Source organism: Pristiophorus japonicus, chromosome 18, assembly GCF_044704955.1.
Source record: "Pristiophorus japonicus isolate sPriJap1 chromosome 18, sPriJap1.hap1, whole genome shotgun sequence".
In the NCBI taxonomy this organism is placed as follows: Eukaryota; Metazoa; Chordata; class Chondrichthyes; family Pristiophoridae; genus Pristiophorus; species Pristiophorus japonicus.
Genome location: NC_091994.1, coordinates 90,274,581 through 90,296,338, shown reverse-complemented (window position 1 = coordinate 90,296,338; position 21,758 = coordinate 90,274,581). Strand labels below are relative to the sequence as shown.

Genomic DNA, 21,758 nt, shown 5'->3' with positions numbered 1-21,758 from the left:
CCTTGAATATTCCGTTTAGCCATGTCAAATCCCGTTTAAATCTATGACTTCCATAGGCATCCCTTAGAGTCTTTATTGCTCTGATAAAGGCTACCACATATCCTAAGTAACAGGACCCTGTCCAGTTGGCTGGTAACCATGGGTAGGCTTTATGGCCACAAATAAAGTAGGTGCAATTATAGGACGTCAGCTCCTGGTCCTTTCGCGCCATCCCTACTTGAGTGGTCTCACCTTCCCACCCTTCACCTGGGGCTTTGTTATGGACCATTGTCCAGCCAACGGTTGCTCTCTTTCTCCCATCAGTGGGATTAGTTGTGGCTTGCCATTTAGTCATTTGGGAACACTTGCTGCGTCCCATTTCTGGTCCTTTAGTCTCATTACTCACTAGGCGTATTATATCTTCAGGATTTCCTATTCTGGGAGTAATGCTTAGGAAGGGAGGCTGACGGTTATTATTATAATTGGGCTGGTACCATCCCTGGAAGGCTGTAAGTTTATACCCTGCTGACCTCCATTCTGTTTGCTCCTTCGTTTCTGACACCTTGGTCAGGTTTGTCCTATTTTGCACCATCAACCATTCTACCATTTCAGATTCGTTAAAGGGGACAGATTTCAGGGGAATACCCCCTTCGGAGTGGACAGGTACATGGGAACATATCCAACAACTCGACAAGTTTCTTTCCTGAGCATACTTATGACTCAGTGCCATAAATACGTTTACTTGCAGTTCCCTTCGGTGGCGTGTCTGTACCCCTGGTATAATCAATAATGCAAAGTAAAACCCTGTCAAGCCCACCACCATCAGTCCCCATAGTCCATACAGTTCCTTATTCAGTCTTCCTTTTTCTGTTCCTTCTTCCCTTCCTCCTGGTCGGGTGCCCTTTTTTAATGGGATGCATGGATCCATGTTGGTCTTCCTTTACCTTGATTGCAGTATTAGTCGCCAGCACGACCTGGTATGGTCCTTCAAATCTTGGCTGTAGACTGCTTTTGCTTTTAAAGATTTTGATGTAAACGAATTTCCCGGGCTCCAGGTTATGACACTTCCCTTCCGCTGGCTTGACTTGAGCTTTCTTTACCTGTGAATGAAAGCTGGAGATACATTTGGTTAGTGCAATACAATAATTCAACATATTTTCCTCCATTTTGTGGATGTCCATTTGTTTTGCAGTAAATGGTGCTGTAAAAGGTAGTCGTTGGGGACGTCCCATAACTATCTCATGCGGTGACAGGCCTGTTGTTCTGTTGGTTGCAGAGCGCATTACCATCAAAGCTAAGGGCAGCAGTTCTGTCCATTTCAGTCCAGTGTCATTGCATAATTTTGCCAGCTTATTTTTAAGCATTCCATTATATCTTTCAACATTGTGGATGATAACTGCAATGAAAACGTTGATTAATCTGCAAAGCTTTACACATTTCTCTTATAACAGTTCCCGTGAAATGTGACCTGTTATCACTAGAAAGCTTAGCAGGGATTCCGAAGCGCGGTACGATTTCTTTTAACAAACAGTTAGCAACAATAGTGGCATCAGCCTTTTTACATGGAAAGGCTTCAATCCATCTAGAGAACACATCTACAATAACTAATACATACTTGAATCCCATACACATAGGTAATTCAATAAAATCCATTTGTAAATGTACAAAAGGCCCGACTGGATTTGGGTGGGAGGCAGATTCTACTTTTTCCGTCTTACCCGGATTCATTGTCTGACAGGTAACACAATTTTCACAGATTTGTTTTGCAATTGCCGAAATACCTGGTGCATACCAAGTTGCCAAAATATAATCTGCCATCCCCCCTTTGCTGCATGTGTGAATGTATGAACACATCGGGCAATCCATGGAAGTAAGGATCTGGGCGCCACCACACGGCTGTCGTGGTAAACCCATATTCCTTCTGGATTTTTATAACATTGATCCTTCGTCCAGGTCACCACCTCCTCCGTACTGGCCTGTGTCTGAAAGATCAGCACGTCATTAATAGTGGGTGGCGGGTCTGAGCAATGATTTTTCCTTAGTGGGAACAATGACACCTGCATCCCCCCTTTTGTCAGAGCTGCTGACTTAGCTGCATTATCGGCTCTGGCATTCCCAAGTGCCACCTCATTCGACTGCCTGTATGTGCTTGGCATTTGATAATGGCAAGTTTCAAGGGGCATTGAATGGCTCGCAGGAGATTTTCCACTTGTTCTGCATTTTTGATAGTGGTTCCTGAAGAAGTCAGGTACCCGCGAATCTTCCAAATTTGTCCATAGTCATGTGATACCCCAAAAGCATACCTGGAGTCAGTGTAGATATTAACTGTGTGTCCTTCAGCCAGAATACAGGCTTGTTGGGCTGAAAAGGAGTCTGTGTTTCGACAACATTAAACTGTGTTACAATTGCATAAGCCGGTCTAGGTTGGCCCCTATCATTTCGTAAGGCTGATCCGTCAACATAGTACTAGATCAGGGTTACACATTGGTACATCTGTTAAATTGATACGTAGTTTAGTCACTAATTCGTATACCATTTCACATGAATGGGGTTCGCCGTCTTCTTCCGTGGGGAGTAGAGTGGCTGGATTTAAGGTAGTACATCTTTTAATGATAAGGTTCAGATTTGATAACAGTTCGACTTCATACTTAGTGGTTCTTGCAGAAGTTAGGTGTTGGGTGGCACACTTAGTAAGTAAAATCTCGACAGAGTGTGGGATGTATAGAATGGTCTGATGATTTAGAGTTATTGTCTGAGCCTGTTGTATAGCATAATAAGCTGCTGCCAACGAAGGAAGACATCCTGGTAGCCCGCGTGCCACTGGGTCTAGTTGGGTACTGAAATACACTACTGGTCGCTGCCTGTCCCCATGTAACTGAGTCAAAACAGATTGTGCAAAACCCGACTTGTAATGAACAAATAAGTTGAATGGCTTAGTGTAATCTGGTAATCCCAAGGCTGGTGCTGAAGTGAGGGACTGCTTAAGACTCTGGAAAGCATTCCGGGATACTTCATTCCAAATCCTTCTTTAAACATTGTGAGAATATAGTAGATTCATTCACAGCTCGTAGGTCTTGGATAAACCTCCATTTGTCATTATTGGGCTTCTGAACCGGAAGAATCGGTGTGTTACACGGACTTCTCAATTATGCTTATAGTGATTCACCGATCACAGAATGTAAAGTATTTGTTTTATAATTTTATTAAAAGGCTTCTAAACCCAAGATTTTTCCAATACACCCAAAATGTTGATCAAGGAGATCACCTGAAATACCTCAAAATCCCAATTCAAATATTGTACTGCCACTCTTTATCTAAAAAACAAATCCTCTTACTGAGCTAGAAGCTTTTGCGTCAAGATTTTACACCAAGGACAATGGGAGCGTACTCCCCCAGCCTGCAGCCTCGAGAGACCCACAAAGGCTTTTTTTTTTATAAAGGCATTACAACTTCCCAAGGCATTACAATTTCCCTTCCCCGTTCTTTATCTTACTCCTAGACTAAATTTATGTCTTTCATACCAATATAATCAATGATTGTGTGTCTTCTTTCGACAAGTAAGTGAGCGTGTCAAATAAATTCTCTTTTTTTTTAAACCGGGACCATGTCTCAACAAACCTATCCTTTGTGCATTTCCTAGCTCCGTAATTTCTCATCCGAATAAATCCACACCTGCGTTTCTAACTTAAAATGTCTTAAACTTCCCACATACAGGACAACACTATGAAGGGTTAAAAAAAAAACTTCACTGTTTGAAAAAGTGGGTGGAGCTAAAACAAACAGGCAGTTCCATCACCTTTCCAAACAGGTTTCCAGACACGAGAGAAAAAAAAAACAGAAGCACTCTCATTCAAAGACAGACATTCACAAAAGTCTCTCTTCATTCAATAAAGCTTTTTTTCTGTTGGCCAGCTTTATTTTTTTTTGAATCCATAAGTTACTATCAGGTTCTCTTTTTTTTTTACATATTGATTTACTTCCTCTGTTAATTTTACATGGGCTTGAAGAATCGGAACCCAGGCCTTTTCTATTACTTTCCTTTTTTTTTCTTTACCTCTTCTACCTGGATCTCTGTTTATAAGACACTCCTCTAGACATGTTGTTCTCTCTAAATTAAATGAACCATCGGGTGGAAATGGCCTGTTTTCACCCTGAGTCCACCTTACCCATTTTTTTTTGGTGGTCAATTGAAGACTGACCACAATTCTGGAGAATGATATAGGCTGGTGTGCCTTTTGTGGGGTTTTAACTTGCTCCGGCACCCATTCTGGATGATTTAAGATTTTCCACAGTTTCTGATCTCACAATCCTTTCGGCCAACCGAGTTCTCTACGCCCACTTCTCCTGGCCGTTACGTGACCTGAAAAGGCTCTTAATTCGGGCTCAGTCTGGGTGTGTGAGATATATTGGCACGAACCAACCGTAGTTGATCAATCAGTTACTGTTTCTTCTCTTAATCAATCCTTGTTTTTCCGAATCACAATTTTCCCTAGTGACTCTTCCCGTTTCTCCAATTGCAATGTCGCACAAAGGTATTGCACACAACAGTATAACAAGGACAACTAGGACAAACAACATTCACGCGAGTACACAAATCATAACCTTAAACTCTATCTAAACAAATAATCAATTCTCAGTCTGCGTTGTACACCACTACAGACCGAGTCCTTAACTTATTCTAATAAAACTTATAAAACTTACGGTCCCATTACCTTAACTATTATCACATAAGAACCTTCGATCGATTAGCACTTTTTTTTTCTAATCTTATCACATAAGAACCGTTTTCCTAATTAACTCTTATCACATAAGAACCTTCGATCGATTAGCGCTGTTTTTACCTTACCTACTGAAACCTTCCCCGGGCTGTTTCAAGATATTTCCAGAACCAGATCTCTTCTGCCTGCGAGCTGAGAAAGAAATGATCATAAAAAATAACTTTAGCTTTTAAATGTCGAGTCTCGTAGATTGCAGTACCTCCCCGGTGGACAACAGATTACATATGCGATTCAACAGTGAAGAAACCTCTTGTGAGCAAAAGGCTCACCTTGTTTTGGCCACTGAAGCCTTTCACTGGAGAGGCACTATGCCTGTATCTGTTTTACTCACAGGGCAGAGAGTATGCATCTCAGTGGAACCTCCAAGTAACTGTCGAAATCTCGACCTCCGATAAATGACAGACACCTACAGCTCCGGCAGAAGTTTCTTTATTTTACTTGTTAGCAAGGGAAAGGTCACACTCAGTCAATGGCTAAGTGAACACCTCCAAAATGGTACAGTTTCACGAGATATTTATACAGTAAAACCCAAGTTATGGCCTCTCCCTGTGTATTAGCTCTGTCTCACAGTCAGTGAATACAGATAAAAAGTTAATTACTACATCCTTGTCCTGACATGGTTTCCAGATATTTCCTTTTGTCAGGGTTATTAGTTGGCCAGCCGGCCATTACTCGATGAGAGTGTGGTAATGAGCTACTACCTGCCTTGCATTGTGTCAGGATGGTCCAGTTTCCTGGTCAGTTATCTTTTAGCATCAAATGGATGAGGTCTCTACAAGAGATAATGGCTGGTGGTTTGAGTACTGTCAAAAGGGTGGAGTGGAGTGGAACTGGTGTCGTATAGACAATAGGAGAGCACCATGGGTGGTACTTGTCTTCAGCAGGACTTGTCTCCTAGCTGTCTGGTGGCTATCAGCCATTTCAAGCCAGGTTTAGCTGTTTATGCAAGCCGACTGCTTTATGCAGACATTTCTGGAAGGACCAGGACTCCATTTTGTTATATATTGCAAAGGGCTCAAAAATACCGTGTGGTATCAGCTTAGATAAAAATACATTTCCACAACATTCTCAAGCATTTGATATGTACTAAAAGTGACAAGGGAGGAGATTTGTGAAGTGTTTAGTTATTATGAGAGAATTGATGAACTCTGGAGAGATTGCACTAGATTGGAAACAGGTGAACATGGTGCCCATTTTCAAACGAAGTAACAAACAGACCCAGACAACTATAGACATTATAGCATCACATCAAAACTGAATAAAATAAATACTCTGATTGCCAGGAGTGAATGTGGCAATTGTCTTTTGATGATGATCTAGTAAATAGCAGCCAACAGGTACAGAAGGGGATGATTTTGCCTAACTAACCCATTTTACTTTCTTGAGGAAGGAGTGACATCCCAAGTGGATTGTAGACAGCCCTATGATGAGCAGCAGATTATATAAATGGACTTGGCGCTTAACGCGTGCAATCACTGAAGCAGAACTCAACAAAGCAAATAGAATGTTCAGTGGGCAAAACAGGAGTACCAGTTGGAGGAAGGCATAATGAACCAGGGCTCAGAGCAGACTACATCTGGCCACCAAGACATTAGGAAGACATTCAAGCATTGAAAGTGGTGCAGAGCCACAAGGCTGATCCATAGTGTCAGACCAACAGAGTTATGGAGAAACTTGGGCCTTTCAGCCTTGAAAGCAGGTGACTGAGAGTTAATCTTAAAGCATAATAAATGGTGCAACAAAAAAAAAGGTAAATCTGGAGCACTCAGTTGTGACAGCAGCAGAACAAGGTGCAGGTTTAAATCAGTGGAGGTAAATTTAGAACTAATGTCAGGAACGAAGATGGATCAACACTTGGGCAGGGTAGTGAATACAAAATCCCAGAAATCTTTGATGAAACAGTTAGATGTTGTGATGGGGTTGGTGGGGATGGGCACCTTGGACCTTGTGTATGGGCAAGCTAAGATCGATCAAATGGCCTTCGCCATCTGTACAGATCCTGTGATGTTTTTGGGTGTGCCATATGCAACAATAGCAGTATATCAACAACTAAAAATGGACAAGTTTTACAAACACTTTCACCTCCAAGCTGCAATGCTTGATGGGTTCAAGTGTTTTGCCTGTTTGGGGGAAAAAAAATAACTTGGACAAAATGAATCAGGATCAGACAGAAAACTTCTCCTCTCCAGCAGAAAAGTTTCAGGAAATCATTCATATTCTTTACATTAAAACTTCCCTGTCATTTGATTGTGCAGTTGCTCTGCTCCAAGTGTGCGATGATTTTGAGATGGGTGACTCGATGACGTTATCAAAATCCTGGTCGCCATTTTGGAGCGTGAGCAGGAACATCGGCAGGACCCAGGTAGAGAGGATTGGGAAGGATGGGATGGATGAGCGGCGAGTGTTTGTGGTGAGATGCGGTGAATGTTTATGGTGGAGGAGCGGCGAGGGATTGTGGCGGAGGTGCAACAGATGAGGGCCCAGGGGCAGCACGGGCCAGCCCACACTGCGATGAGTGTGTGCGCACTAGGTCCGTGCAGCAGAGCAGGTCTCCAGTCATCTTGGTTAATCCTTGCCACTGGACCAAGACCTAACTCTGTCAAGCCCGTGTGGTGGCTGGTGTGCAATGGTCACCACACGTTTAAAAAAAAAATCACGCACAGGCATCTTCCACCGTGTCAATTGGAGTTCAGGACTGGAACATCGGGTCCTTCTTCGAAACACCTGTGAACTCGTGGAAGCAAATCATCCTCGTTCGAACGACCGCCTATGATGATGATGCTATACTACCAATCTAATACTGGAAGCTGCACAATGCGAGACGTAGCTGCAGGCTGTACATAGCTGTGAAGCCTTGCCTGCCTGCAGATTGCTAATATGCACGTGCACAGTTCCGCTCCATCGGCGTGGGTTTTTTTTAATGTTACAGTGTAGCAGGAAAGTCACAAAAGTGCCCAGGAATCTAACAATCCACCTGAGCAATTCTTAAACCCAGCTTCACCCTGGAGTTAGGAAACACCTGCCTACACCTTAAACTTGCACCACTCCCACTGGGAATATATTCCACCCTCCGTCTTGGAACTCATTTTAGTGTGGAAGCAAGTCATCCTCGACTCTGGGGGCCTGCCTAAGAAGAGAAGATATTCCACCCGGAGTGAAGGCCAAGCAGAGTGAGACCCTATTTGTGGTGGGGGTCTCGCACTGTTTTGCTTCATTGTGCTCCGGTGTCTGATTGAGATCAGACTACAGAGCAATTTTGCCACCTTCACGTTGATGCATGCTAAAGCCGTTTTGTATCAATGTCTGAATGGCTGAATGTTAGCCAAACCAGGAGAATGATCACTTTTGAATCTCACGCAAAGTCAGAGTTTCTGAGCCAGCCATTTTGTGTGAAGTCCTGAGATGCGGAGAGCAGATCCTCTCGATAGCTAAACACAGACTGCCAGTCCTTGCTGTTTCGCAGCAGTTCATTGTTCTTGTGAGCTTCATAATGGAAGCCAGACCCTTTCATTTCATACCTGAAAAGATGCAAAATCAATCTTGTCACAACTCATCAAAAACAAACTGATCCCAGAATAATGATCCCAACAGGTTACAGATCCATATTAGATACAAGAAACCAACTTAACCCACATCAATTATAAAATACACACTGGATCCCCAAGAGATTGCACTTCAGAAATCTAAACAAGAACTTCATATACGGTCATAAATCATGACTGCAAAGGTGAAGTGATTTATAACTGTTGTCTGAACGTCAGATTAAGTTCCAATTGCTAAATTGTCTCCCTTTTTATGAATAACGACTTTGTCTGCAGAATTGAATGACCTCAAAAGAAAATGGCGCTGATTCCAGTTTTGTTGCGTTGAATTTAGTACAACATAATTCCGTTACCAGGAGTGACAGAAAACCGTCTAATTACAACACAACCATACTAATACAAAAGCAAAATACTGCGGATGCTGGAATCTGAAATAAAAACAGAAAATGCTGGAAATCTCAGCGGGGTCAGGCAGCATCTGTGGAGAGAAACAGAGTTAACATTTCGGGTCGACGAACTGGACTAACTATCTGGAGACATGAGGTCATAATCCCACCACAGCAGCTGGGGAATTTAAATTCGATTTAAAAAAAAAATCTGGAATAAAAAGCTAGTATCAGTAATGATGACCATGAAACTAGCAGATTGTCGTAAAAACCCATCTACTTCACTAACATGCTTTAGGGAAGGAAATTTCTTGTCCTTACCCAGTCTTGCCTATATGTGACTTCAAACCCACAACAATGTGGTTGACCTCTGAAATGGTCTAGCAAGCCACTCAGTTGTATTCAAGGCTCACCACAACCTTCGAGACAATTAGGGATGGGCAATAAATGCTGGCCTTGTCAGCGACGTCCACATCCCGTGAATGAATTTTTTAAAAACTGTGATTTAGAACAGACTGTAACTGGGTGATTTATAACAGATTGCAACAAATCCCAGAAATCTGTGATTTATTACCGACTGCAATCAGACCAGATTTATAACAAACTGTAGCCAGACACATACCTGTGATTAATGGTACAGTGTATACTGTATATATTCACACATCCTTGGCTTGTGGTGATGGTTGCAAATGAATTACGCTTTGTTTTTCTGGTTCAGCAGAATTCCACAAGGAGATTACTGCCAGAAGTCAATCATGCTGTTTACAATCGGTATTCAGTACGTGCTGCAGTATGGCCTGGGTAGGGTAGTGTTGCCTGGGTGCTGCAGTGTCCTCCTGGGTGATGCAATGCCTCGCTACCCTTTGGGTCTTTTCTAACCTTTATTCTAGTTTTTTGGCTCCCCTATCATTTTACTAGGCACGTCTCAACTCGCTGTGCCTTCAACGGTGGCTGCACCAGCCTCGTTAACAGAATGACGCCATCCAGCCTGTCGTGCCTGTGCCGGCTCTTTAGTAGAGCTATCCAATTAATCTCACTTCCCTGCTCTTTCTCCTTAGCACTGTCATTATTTTTCTCTTCAAGTATTTATCCAATACTCTTTGAAATGTTACTATTGTATCCGCTTCCACCTGTCTTTCAGGTAGTGCATTCCAGATCACAACAACCTGCGGTGTAAAGAAATGTTTCCTCATGTCCAATGTTCCCTGTAAGCTGCGTTTGGTTTTGCGCAGCCTGTTTCTGTCAATGCGCGGTCCCTCTAAATCTCTGTGCATGCCCAGTATTTCCAATATAAAAGTTTGTAAACGGCCAACGCGGGGCCTGACAGATTACTGCGTGGCCGCACATGCTTGCAGCTTCGAGGGAATCACCTTAAATCTGTGTCCTCTGGTTACTGACCTGTCTGCCACTGGAAACAGTTTCTCTTTATTTACTCTATCAAAACCTTTCATGATTTTGAACACCTCTACCAAATCTCCTCCTAACCTTTTCGACTCCAAGGAGAACAACCGCAGTTTCTATAGTCGCTCCACACAACTAAATGTCCCTCATTCCTGGTACCATTCTAGTAAATCTCCTCCACAACCTTTCCAAGGCCTCAACATCTTCCTAAAGTGTGTTTTGTTATCTGGGTAAATAATCAGTTAGCTACTATGCCTCCACAAAAGCGAGGGACCTTCATGTCAGGGAGCAGTTGGCTTTTTAAAATCTCCTGTATTGTGCCCAAATTGAAAAGGGACCACTATCAGACCAAAACAAAACAGTGCCGCTTCACATCTGTCACACTCCTCTCTTACCACTTGGGCTGTGGGCCCCGGATTCTCTCCAGTTCTTGTTGCCGTTTCAGCTCCAGGAGTAACTCTTCCTCGACACGAAGGCGCTGCAGCCTCAGACGTGACAGTTCTTGTTGGTATGGAGACATTTCCACTAATGATTGTCTGACATCGCCCTCTGCCAGTGACTGCAGGAACCTACAGGACAGCAGAAAAACCAAACAGCTAACACACAGCGTTTCCTTCACAAAACATTTCTTTCCTCACCGGGTACCATGTCCTGGAATCACTAAATATTCCGAGTTTCTCTCCTCGATTTTACCCGACTGAACATAATCTCTTGAAATGTTAATCCACTTTTAGACAAAAAAAATGTTTCATTCTGTACAAAATCTGCACTTGTCCATTTATTTTTAGCTGTTCTTGTTAAACTTTGTTACAGCACACCATTCTGGGTGATATCATAAGATAACTAAAACTATTCAGTATGGCTAATCAGCTGTTTTCAAATTTCATTTTGATGATTGAAATTAAGATTTATTGCAGATTGCACAATTATGTTTTTTTAAGATTTAAATTAAAATGAGCACAAAAATCTAGGCTGTCACTCCAGTGCAGTGGGAGCGCTGCACTGTCGGAGGTGCTGTCTTTCAGATGGGACCTTAAACGGAGGCCTGTCTGTCCCCTCAGGTGGATGTAAAAGATCCCATGGCATTAATTTGAAGACGAGCAGGGGAGTTATCCCTGGTGTCCTGGCCAATATTTATCCCTCAATCGACATCACTAAAACTGATTATCCGGTCGTTATCACATTGCTGTCTGTGGGAGCTTGCTGTGTGCAAATTGGCTGCCGCGTTTCCTACATTAAAACAGTGATTACACTCCAAAAGTACTTCATTGGCTGTAAAGCGCTTTGGGACGTCCTGAAGTCGTGAAAGGTGCTATATTAATCCGAGTCTTTCTTTTTTTTCTTTCTAACTACCAGAGAGGGAGGGACATGAGCCAGAGGGGAAGGAGCAGAATTATCAAAGCAAGAGAAGCTGCAGTAGCACCACGCTGGGAAGGGGCAGGAACTAATAGATAAAAATACTAAAATCATAATGGAGTAAATCGCCAAACCTACATGGTTTATACCCAGAAAACTGAGGGAGGTTTGTGAGGAAATATCAGAGGTACTGAGCATAATTTTCAAACATTCTTTAGAAAGAGGAATGGTGCCAAATGCCTGGAGGGCGGTGGGGAGGTGAATGTTATACCCCTGTTCTTAAAAGGAAAAGGGATACATGTGGTAATGATAGACCAGTTAGCCTCATGTCAATAGTAGGGAATCTATCCAGGACCATAATAAGTGATAAGAATTAGAGAACACTTAGCAATGTATTGGCTAATCATGGCTGATCATTGTAAATTTGTATCAGACAGATCAGGCTTGACTAATTTAATCAAATTTTCTGAGGAAATAGACAAAGAAAATGCAGTGGATTTGATATATTTGGACTTTCAAAAGGTGATTGACAAAGTGCTGTATAAAGACTTGTTGGGAAGATGAAGACCCAGGGGATTAAAGGTAAAGTGGTGGCATGGATAGAGGGACAAACTGAACAATGTAACATAGAGAGGAGGAATAAGTTGAAGCTGCCTATCAAAATTACTGGAATTCTTTGAGGAAACCACAGACGTTGGAAATGGAAATCCTGTGGCTGTGATATATTTAGATTTCAGCAAGGCTTTTGGTACCATGCTCCAGCAACAATTGGCCCACAAGGTCAGAAAGCATGGGGTAGGGGGGCAAGTTTCTGTGGTGGATTGAAGATTGGCTAAAGCAAAGGGTGGTTGTGAATAGAGCTGAGTCAACACAAGCCAGGTGCCACAGGGATTAGTGCTTGGAGCCATTGCCGTTTACAGCGTATAGAAATGTTTTGGAGCCAGGGACAGAAGCAAGACTGTCTTAAGTTTGCAGCTAACATGAACTTGCAAAAAGGGAGGTTCGAACAATGGGAAACAAGCAAGCCAAATACAAAGGAAACTGGGTAGATTGGGATAGTGGGTTGATGAGTGGCAAATGGCAATTAAAATGGACAAATGCAAGGTAATGAGACTAGAGCGGGGCAGTAAACATTGAAAATATAAAAGTTAAATGGTTCTTGACTACAGGGCACACCACAGGAGAGGAATCGGAGAGTAGTGATGGATAGCCCACTGAAAGAGACAATATAGTTTGTAAGATGAGTAGCCAAAAAAATGGAGCACAAATCCCAATGGAGGTGATCATGAGGCTGTACAAAGTACTGGTACAGCCACCCCTAGAGTACCGTATACAATTCTGGTCACGGTACTGCAGCAAGGATATGCAGGCATTGGAGGCAGTGTAGAAAGGGGCATTGAAACTGATACTTCGCTGAAGGCATCTGAACTTTGGAGAGAGGCTGAAGAACCGAGATTGTTTATTGTGATTAAGAGAAGGCTCAGTAGAGCTATTATTCAAGATTCTTAAGGAAATAGATAAATTAAACCACAACAATATGTCACGTTCTAATGCTCAAGTGTAGAAGGGGGAAAGTGTACAGACAGATTAGCTTTAATTACATTATGCAAAGGGTGGTGAACATGTGAAGTGAACTGCCCAGGGAGGCAGTGGAAGCAAATAGAGTGGAAAATGCTAAGGGAGAATTGGATAGATATTTGAGTTACCAATTGAGGGGTATTCATTTTTGGTACCGGATAAATTGACTGCAGGATCTTATCCAATCCTGTCCTTTTCTATGCCTTTTAGTTGTGGAGCAATGATGGAATGTATCACAGCAACTATAACTGGGGCACGTCAGTCAGCGAAATAGATCTTTAACCCAGTGACATCAGTCTATCCCTAAAGAGATCCCGACTGTCATTCCTGATAGTCAGAGCTGGGACTGTGGGCTTTTAGTGATTTGTTGGTTTACGATCAGCTTCTGCCTCCTGTTAGTGACCACAGATATGCTGTGCGATTTCCAAAACCTTGTTTGCAACAGTATGGTACAGGCTGGGGGAGGAAGATTACCTTTCACTGATTTCCTGAGTAGAAAGAGATGCCGCAGCCGGTTCTGCTAAACCGTATGGAGTCCAGAAGGAACTCGGGCTGTCATCCAGGCCCTGACTGAGCGCTGGTTGGGAGCTTGAGCTGAGCGCTCCTGGTCTATAGGAATATGATCTCGATGGTCTGTTGGAGGTCATCTTCTTGTTCCCTGACCTCTGCCTGTTAATGGGGGGAGGGGGCCGGCCACACGCATTTACTTTTGTGGAACTTGGCCTCCACACGGGTTTAGGAGACTGGGAGCGAGACTGCTGCCAACGACTTCTTTTAGAAGCTGGGGACAGGGAACGTGACCGGATGCTTCTGGAGCGCCTGAGAGTCTGAGATTGGTCTCTGAGGAATGATGGTCTGGTTCTTTCAGGGGATTGAGGTCGGACAGGAATCTGAGGAGGGAGAAGAGCCCTGACTCCAATTACATGCGGCACACCCATCCTAACCGGAAGGCTTTCTCCGTAGGCGATGTCTACAGGCGAGATGGTGGAGGTTCTATAGTTTTGGCTAGAGAGTTCACTCCCAGTGAGGCCCACCACTCGATCAACTGCTGACATGGAGAGACTAGAAACACCAAGGTCTTCAAGTGCTGGAGAGCTGCCCAGTGGCTGCACTAAATGCCTCGGCCTCACAAACCACTCTGACGCCTCAGGGTTTGCTGCCTGCCCACCTACATCCTTCTCAGGAAACGATCCATCTGTCAGGACTGGCCAGTCAACATTTTTGCTGCTGGATCTGAAGATGCTCTCTGACTCTCCCATCCTCTGGTACTCGGTCAATAGTTCGGGGCTCAGACTGGCAGTCAGATCTTTCACTTGCACCTTCAGTTCACTTAAACTTTGTTCCAACTCATCAATGCTGGGACTGTCCTTCTGACTGCCAGACAAAGGCACCTCTAATTAAAAGATAGAGATAATGGGTAAATAACACAATGTCAATGATTTGGTTCACATTCATAGGATTACATAGGATATATATAACACAGAAACAATCTATTCGGCCCAACCAGTCCATGCCAGCAATAATTGAGTCTCCTCCTGTCTTTCCTCATCTAATTCTATCAGCATAACCCTCTATTCCCTTCTCCCTCACATGCTTATCTAACCTCCCCTTAAATGCATCTATACTATTTGCTTCAACCACTCCCTGTGGTAGCGACTTCCACATTCTCACCACTCTCAGGGTAAAGAAGTTTCTTTTGAATTCCCTATTTGATTTCTTGGTGACTATCTTATATTGATGGCCTCCAGTTTTGCTAGACACATGTGACATTTAACAAGGAATTTTATAAACACTCAAAGAAAACTATTAAAGAGCACAGGGATAGTGCAGAGAAATTGAAGTCGAGCAGATAATGTGGAGGGATAGTAGGATAAATGATTACTCAGTGGTATATGACACTCCGTCATTTGGTGCTACCCAACATGCAGTGATTTGCAAAGTTAATATTGCAGAATACACCTGAACAATTGGGCCTCATTCTTCAAACCAGCTTCAATTGTGGGTTACTTTACAGAATCATCACAAAATGCAGTATTAACAGCAGCAGCCGATAATGCAGTCCCAGTGCTGTGGCAGCAGTGATGCTGCTGTTTGGGTGCTGTGTGCACCTGTAGCACTTTGAACTGACCTCATGCTATAACGTGAAGTCAGCTGATTTGCATTAATATTGCAGTGATCCTGAAGCACGGTGCGTGAAGCAAACGGTGCATTACTTGGTGCCAGTTCTTGAAGGAATGCTGGTCATTTTAAATTGGAGTGATACTGAGGAATGAACCTGTCTGCAGCAAGACCAGGATGAAGAACGTCACCTTTCCAGATTGCAGCTTTGGAGGTCCTGCTGCATGAGATTCTGAAGAGAAAGATGGTTCTTTCAGGAGCATAGCCTGAGATCAGCCTAGATGGAGATAGCAGAAAGAGTGAATACTATCTCACCTGTGACCAGATGCAGTTGGTCCTTCAGAACTTAGATACTGAGCCGGTGAGATTAATATTGGAATGTTGTGCAAAATATCTGGCAGCATAGATTTGGCTAGATGGCCACTGATATGTAACGTCCCTACAGTGAAGCTTTCTTGTTGTTCACTTTGTGTCCGCTTCCCCCTTTGTTTTTGTTCCCTCTCCACTAGAAGCACACAGACTAAATTGTCAACCCAAAACAATTACTGTTCGGATTGCCGGCATTTTTAAAGCCTGGTCCAATCTTTTGTCAAACACTGATGTCCGAGTTTAAATTCTTATGCTGTAACATCATACCCTTCAGGTTATCATCCATGGGAGTCTTTATTGAGCTGCTGTAGAGTCTCCAGTCTGCTGATAGGTCCCTTGGTACTTGCAGGTGTGTAGTGAATGTCCTTTGGGAGTTTGAGAGATAATCGTTTGGTTTCTTCCTGAAAAATAAAACAAATATATCCACCACAATCTTTGATATGCAACACTAAATCTCTGAGGTCTGGTGGTTCTAGGCAGCAAACCAAACCGTTTATCCCTGTAGCATCTTTGGAATAGCAGGATTGTACTCCAAAGGCTGAGCCAAATATGAATTAATCTGCACTCGGTTAAAAGTCTATTCTATTCTGCAGTTCTGTGCAATTGAAGCTCATCCACCTCAGGTAAATGGAACCTTGTTATTTAAAAAAGTGGTTTCTGAAGAGGCTCTGGAGGGAGTGGTGACCTAAATAGCAATCTAACCAGAATCAGACATGCTGCTCATTAAATGCTCCTCTTTGCACCAGTGTTTACAGGACACAGTTTTATGGTGACTGAGCAAAAAAACCTTTCCATTTTTATGTGCGGTTCATGCCCTTAGGATGTTCCAGGCACTTCACAGCCAATGAAATACTTTTGCACTGTAGCCATTGTTATGTAGGCAAATGTGACAGCTAATTTGTGTACAGCAAGGTTCCACAAAGGGCAATGAGACAAATTTTCGTCAGAATGCTGAAAGAATTCCCCTGCTCTTCTTTTGAATATTGCCATGGAATCATTTACATCTACACGAGAGGGCAGATGGCAGGGGCAGTTTAACGTCTTATCCAAAAGTGGGCACCACCACCAATGCAACACTCCTTCAAGACAACACTGAAGTACTAACCTAGATCAAATCCCTGGAGTGGAGCTTTAATCACTGAACTTAGGCTGACACAAGTCAAATTTCATTTTATTACATGACATTATAGGTTGGAGAATTATGGTGTTTTTAAACAGAGTATTATTTGCACAAACAAATGAGTCATACTGAGCATACACGGGGCCGGGCCTAAAGACCATCCTGTCACCCATCAGAGCTGCACATGCCAGAACGCGAATGCCCCTACTTTTCTTGTAAGTCCAGCTCAAACCCCAGAGCCAATTCACCTACTATAGGCCCAGCTCAGGGGCAGGATCGTGAGAATGTCTGGAACTCAGGGGGGAGGGGGAAGAAGAGGTCAGGAACTTGGTGGGGGTTAAGGTCAGGAACTTGTGGGGGGGGGGGGGGAGTGGGGGGAGGGAAAAGAGAGGCAGTAGGGAGAAGCTTCTAACCCAGGAGGGTGAGCCCTGTCTGTTCTCTGAAAGCAGTAGTGTTAGCACTGTGAGCTCTCATGCCTGGCTGTCAAAATAAATGGATCAAATTACACATTTCAAAGATCTTGATTACTCAGGCAGGCAGGATCAAATTACACATTCCAAACAAACTTGGGTGTGACTTGCCCTCCAAGGCGACCAATCAGAAATTTGCTATTGCAATTAGTTACAGTCGGTTTTTAAATGCCATTTTAGGAATGAAATTCCATCTAGTTATAATTAGGTCCACTGGTTTATGGAGACTCAATAAAGCAAATTCCATTTTTAATACCTGGGTTTAAGAACTTTTTCTCAGATTTTTAAACAGTGTTTTATTAATCATATTCCATAAATCTGTTCCTTGTTCCTTCTAATGTTTCTTGTTTTCATTTCTGAATTGCAATTGGAGGCGGAGGCAACTATTTGTACTCAACTGTCTTCACATCTCCAGCTATTAGAAAAAGTATACAAATCAAAGCTGGGCTATAAAAGCTGAGTGTGTGCACTTGTTAGCTACTACAGAGACTGCTCTGAAATACAACTGGCCATTTTTCATATTTATTCTCAATACGTGGGCGATACAGGCAAGGCCGTATTTATTGTCAATCTCTTGCTGCCCTGAGAAAGTATTGGCAAGTCTTCTCCTTGAACTGCTGCAATCCTTATGATGATGGGTGTTTCCACAAAGGTGTTAGGTAGGAAAATCCAGATCTTGACCCAGCAACGATTACATATATTTCAAATCGTGATGGTGTGTGTCTTAGAGGCAAGTAACATTCATGCCGTAAAAGTGCCAGGCAATGACCAACTCCAACAAGAGAGGGTCTAACCACCTCCACTTGACATTCAATGGCATTGCCATCGTTGAATAACCAACCCACCAACATCCCAGGGGTCACCTGTGACCAGAAACTTAACTGGATCAGCCACATAAATACTATGGCTAAAATAGCAAGTCAGAGGCTGGGTGATCTGCGGCAAGGTCTTACCTGACTCGCAAGGCTATCTACAAGGCACAAGTCGGGAATGTGATGGAATACACTCCACTGCCTCCAACAAGACTCAAGAAGCTCGACACCATCCAGAACAAAACAGCCCACTTGATTGGCACCCCATCCACCACCTTAAACATTCACTCCTTCCACCACCAGCGCACTGTGAGTGCAGTGTGCACTATGTACAAGATGCACTGCAGCAACTCGCCACGGTTTCTTCGACAGCACCTCCCAAACCCACGACCTCTACCACCTAGCAGGACAAAGGCAGCAGGTGCATGGGGACACCACCACTATGTTAACAGTGGACCATGCACCCAAAAAACTATTAGGGGAAACATTGAACACCATCACCTCCAAGTTCCCCTCCAAGCCACACACCACCCAGACTTGGAAATATGTCGCCCTTCATCGTCGTTGGGTCAAAATTGTGGAACTCCCTCCCTAACAGCACTGTGGGAGTACCTTCACCACACCGACTGCAGCGGCTCACCACCACATAAATACTAAGGCTAAAATAGCAAGTCAAGGGCAACAAAAACATTGTTTTATTTTACTTTTAACCGGTTAAATCTTCAACCTCCCGCTTCAAATGAGAGTAAACAGGAGATTAACTGAGAGTATCCACGAAACGCAACGTAAACAAGTAATAATAAGCTGGAATAAACCCCGCTCTGACGGATAATCTAAATTTAAATGGTTTCCCTACAACAGCTTCCAGCCGCCATGGCGTCCCTAGCAACCGCCCTAGCAACGACCCTCAGCGACGCTCAGGCACCGCACTGACCCGAGAGCTGCCGTTCTTTGCCGGGCCACCGTAAGCGGCGTGAGACGAGGCCGCCAATTCCTACCTCAAGGGGCTCCTGACCCCGTGCAGGACGAACGTTCGGTCCGCGCGGAGAGCCATGGCCGCCGCAGCCGGAGCCGATGGGAACATCCGGCTCCCACCCAGCCGCAGCCGGTGTCGCCAACCTCTGACATCGCTGCCAACCAATCAGATCGCGGCCGCGGTAAACCGCAACCAATTGGCATCTCAGCATTGCCCGGCATTTTGACCAATCAGGGCGCAGGTGCTCGTTAACCAATCGGTGCGTGGAGTGTGCGGCGGACTGGCCAATGAGAAGCGGGGTCGGAGGCTGCGCCTCGCTGCGCACGCGCAGTGCTGTAGAGGTCACCGCACGCGTGGGGAGGCGCCGCCATGTCCTGGATTTTCGGCTTAAACAAGGGGCCCCCGCCGGGTACTGGCGACCCGACCCCGCCGGCCCCACCCCCACTCCCTGGAGGAGCGGGAGGCGACGGCTCCGACCGCGATCGCCAGAAGGACAAATGGAGCAACTTCGACCCGACCGGCCTGGAGCGCGCGGCCAAGGCTGCCCGAGACCTGGACTCATCCCGTGAGTGGCCGAGGCCTGCAGTCACTGGGCCTTGCCAGAGCCCCGCGGCCCCGCACACTGGCCTCACTGCCATTCCCATTGCATTGTTTGGGGAGGCGGCCTGTGACCTTCAGTCTGGGCATCAAAGGGGCCAGGGCCGCGGGGGTTGAGCGGGTCAGAGGGGTTTGTATTTTAGGGAGTGGGTTAGAGAGGTTTGTATTTGGGGGGATGAGAGGTTACAGGGGTTTGTATTTTGGCGGCGGCGGAGGGGGGGTAAGGGGTCAGAGGCAATTGTATTTTGGAGGGTGAGGGGTCAGAGACATTTATATTTGGGGGTGAGAGGTCACAGAGGTTTTTTATTTTGGAGGGTGAAGGGTCAGAGGGTTTGGTATTTTTGCGGGGGGAGGGTGAAGGTTTGGGCCCTGGGTATCTTCATTAATTTCTCATTTCTTTGATTCAGGCCATGCTAAGGATGCTCTGGAGCTCTCGCGGTTACAGGAGCAAAGCGTCCAGTTGGAGCATCAAAGCCGCATCAAGGTAAGGTGCTGGAGTGGACAGGGGCCAGGGGAGGAAATGGTACAATGTAGGGAGACAGAGGTACAGGGTCTTGGGGAGAAGGATGGGGACTGGAGAGAAAACTGTACAAGGCCAGGGGACAGTGGATGTACAGCGCTCTCTGGGGTTGAAGAACAGGAGATTTAGGGGCGATTTAATTGAGGTGTATAAAATTGTGAGGGGCCTAGATAGAGTGGATAGGAAGGACCTATTTCCCTTAGCAAAGAGATCAGTAATCAGGGGGGTTTGAAATAATTGGTAGAAGGATTAGAGGGGAGTTCAGAACTTTGTTCCTCCAGACGTTGGTGCAGGTTTGGGAACTCACTGTATTTTGACCCAAAATGTGAGTAAAGGCAGAAACCCTCATTGCATTTAAAAAGTATTTGGATAGGCACTAGAAGTGCTGTAACCTACAGGGCTACAGACCAAGAGCTGGAAAGTGAAATTAGGCTGGTAACTCTTTTTTGGCTGGCCTCCTGTGTTGTAAACTTCTATGGTTCTAACTGCATGGTACCTCTGCTGGCGAGTGAGTGGGGAAGTATCGGCTGTGTGGGTGGTGCCTTGGTGCATCTTATTATTTGGTCGTAGTGTCACTAATTCCATTGGGGGGAGAGCTGGTGTTTGGGTATAAAAGGGGTCAGAGGGTCTAGTAAGGAGGGGGAACTGAGGGAAATCTTTATTAGTCGGGAAATTGATGGGATTGAAGGCCGATAAATCCCCAGGGCCTGATGGACTGCATCCCAGAGTACTTAAGGAGGTGGCCTTGGAAATAGCGGATGCATTGACAGTCATTTTCCAACATTCCATTGACTCTGGATCAGTTCCTATGGAGTGGAGGGTAGCCAATGTAACCCCACTTTTTAAAAAAGGAGGGAGAGAGAAAACAGGGAATTATAGACCGGTCAGCCTGACCTCAGTAGTGGGTAAAATGATGGAATCAATTATTAAGGATGTCATAGCAGTGCATCTGGAAAATGGTGACATGATAGGTCCAAGTCAGCATGGATTTGTGAAAGGGAAATCATGCTTGACAAATCTTCTGGAATTTTTTGAGGATGTTTCCAGTAAAGTGGACAAAGGAGAACCAGTTGATGTGGTATATTTGGACTTTCAGAAGGCTTTCGACAAGGTCCCACACAAGAGATTAATGTGCAAAGTTAAAGCATATGGGATTGGGGGTAGTGTGCTGACGTGGATTGAGAACTGGTTGTCAGACAGGAAGCAAAGAGTAGGAGTAAACGGGTACTTTTCAGAATGGCAGGCAGTGACTAGTGGGGTGCCGCAAGGTTCTGTGCTGGGGCCCCAGCTGTTTACATTGTACATTAATGATTTAGACGAGGGGATTAAATGCAGTATCTCCAAATTTGCGGATGACACTAAGTTGGGTGGCAGTGTGAGCTGCGAGGAGGATGCTATTAGGCTGCAGAGTGACTTGGATAGGTTAGGTGAGTGGGCAAATGCATGGCAGATGAAGTATAATGTGGATAAATGTGAGGTTATCCACTTTGGTGGTAAAAACAGAGAGACAGACTATTATCTGAATGGTGACAGATTAGGAAAAGGGAAGGTGCAACGAGACCTGGGTGTCATGGTACATCAGTCATTGAAGGTTAGCATGCAGGTACAGCAGGTGGTTAAGAAAGCAAATGGCATGTTGGCCTTCATAGCGAGGGGATTTGAATACAGGGGCAGGGAAGTTTTGCTACAGTTGTACAGGGCCTTGGTGAGGCCACACCTGGAGTATTGTGTACAGTTTTGGTCTCCTAACTTGAGG

At 44.6% G+C, this 21,758-nt stretch overlaps 2 protein-coding genes across 2 annotated transcripts in view; one reads left to right on the top strand and one right to left on the bottom strand.

Moving 5' to 3' along the window:
• Positions 1 to 4,946: 4,946 nt before the first annotated feature.
• LOC139228864 (uncharacterized) lies at positions 4,947 to 19,003 on the bottom strand. The gene is made up of 5 exons (XM_070860326.1): positions 18,908 to 19,003; positions 15,775 to 15,908; positions 13,495 to 14,413; positions 10,482 to 10,655; positions 4,947 to 8,275 (listed from the first exon to the last, which is right to left on the bottom strand). The coding sequence occupies exons 1-5, from the start codon at positions 18,991 to 18,993 to the stop codon at positions 8,110 to 8,112; spliced, it is 1,479 nt and encodes a 492-aa protein (XP_070716427.1). The 5' UTR covers positions 18,994 to 19,003; the 3' UTR covers positions 4,947 to 8,109.
• A 200-nt stretch (positions 19,004 to 19,203) lies between these two features.
• Positions 19,204 to 21,758, top strand: part of atad3 (ATPase family AAA domain containing 3) — a 50,787-nt gene continuing 48,232 nt past the window's right edge. Inside the window, exons 1-2 of the mRNA XM_070860325.1 lie at positions 19,204 to 19,450; positions 19,890 to 19,966. Of these exons, the coding sequence (XP_070716426.1) occupies positions 19,255 to 19,450; positions 19,890 to 19,966 (273 nt within the window). The 5' untranslated portion in view covers positions 19,204 to 19,254. The remainder of the gene's footprint in view (positions 19,451 to 19,889; positions 19,967 to 21,758) is intronic.

Excerpts from the sequence above, each read along its gene's own strand:
- LOC139228864 (XM_070860326.1), bottom strand. The coding sequence starts at position 18,993 with ATGTTCCCATCGGCTCCGGCTGCGGCGGCCATGGCTCTCCGCGCGGAC. Across the intron at positions 14,414-15,774 it reads CATGGATGATAACCTGAAGG|AGGTGCCTTTGTCTGGCAGT; the intron begins GTATGATGTTAC and ends TCTTTTAATTAG. Across the intron at positions 8,276-10,481 it reads CGGGGCCCACAGCCCAAGTG|GTATGAAATGAAAGGGTCTG; the intron begins GTAAGAGAGGAG and ends GCATCTTTTCAG.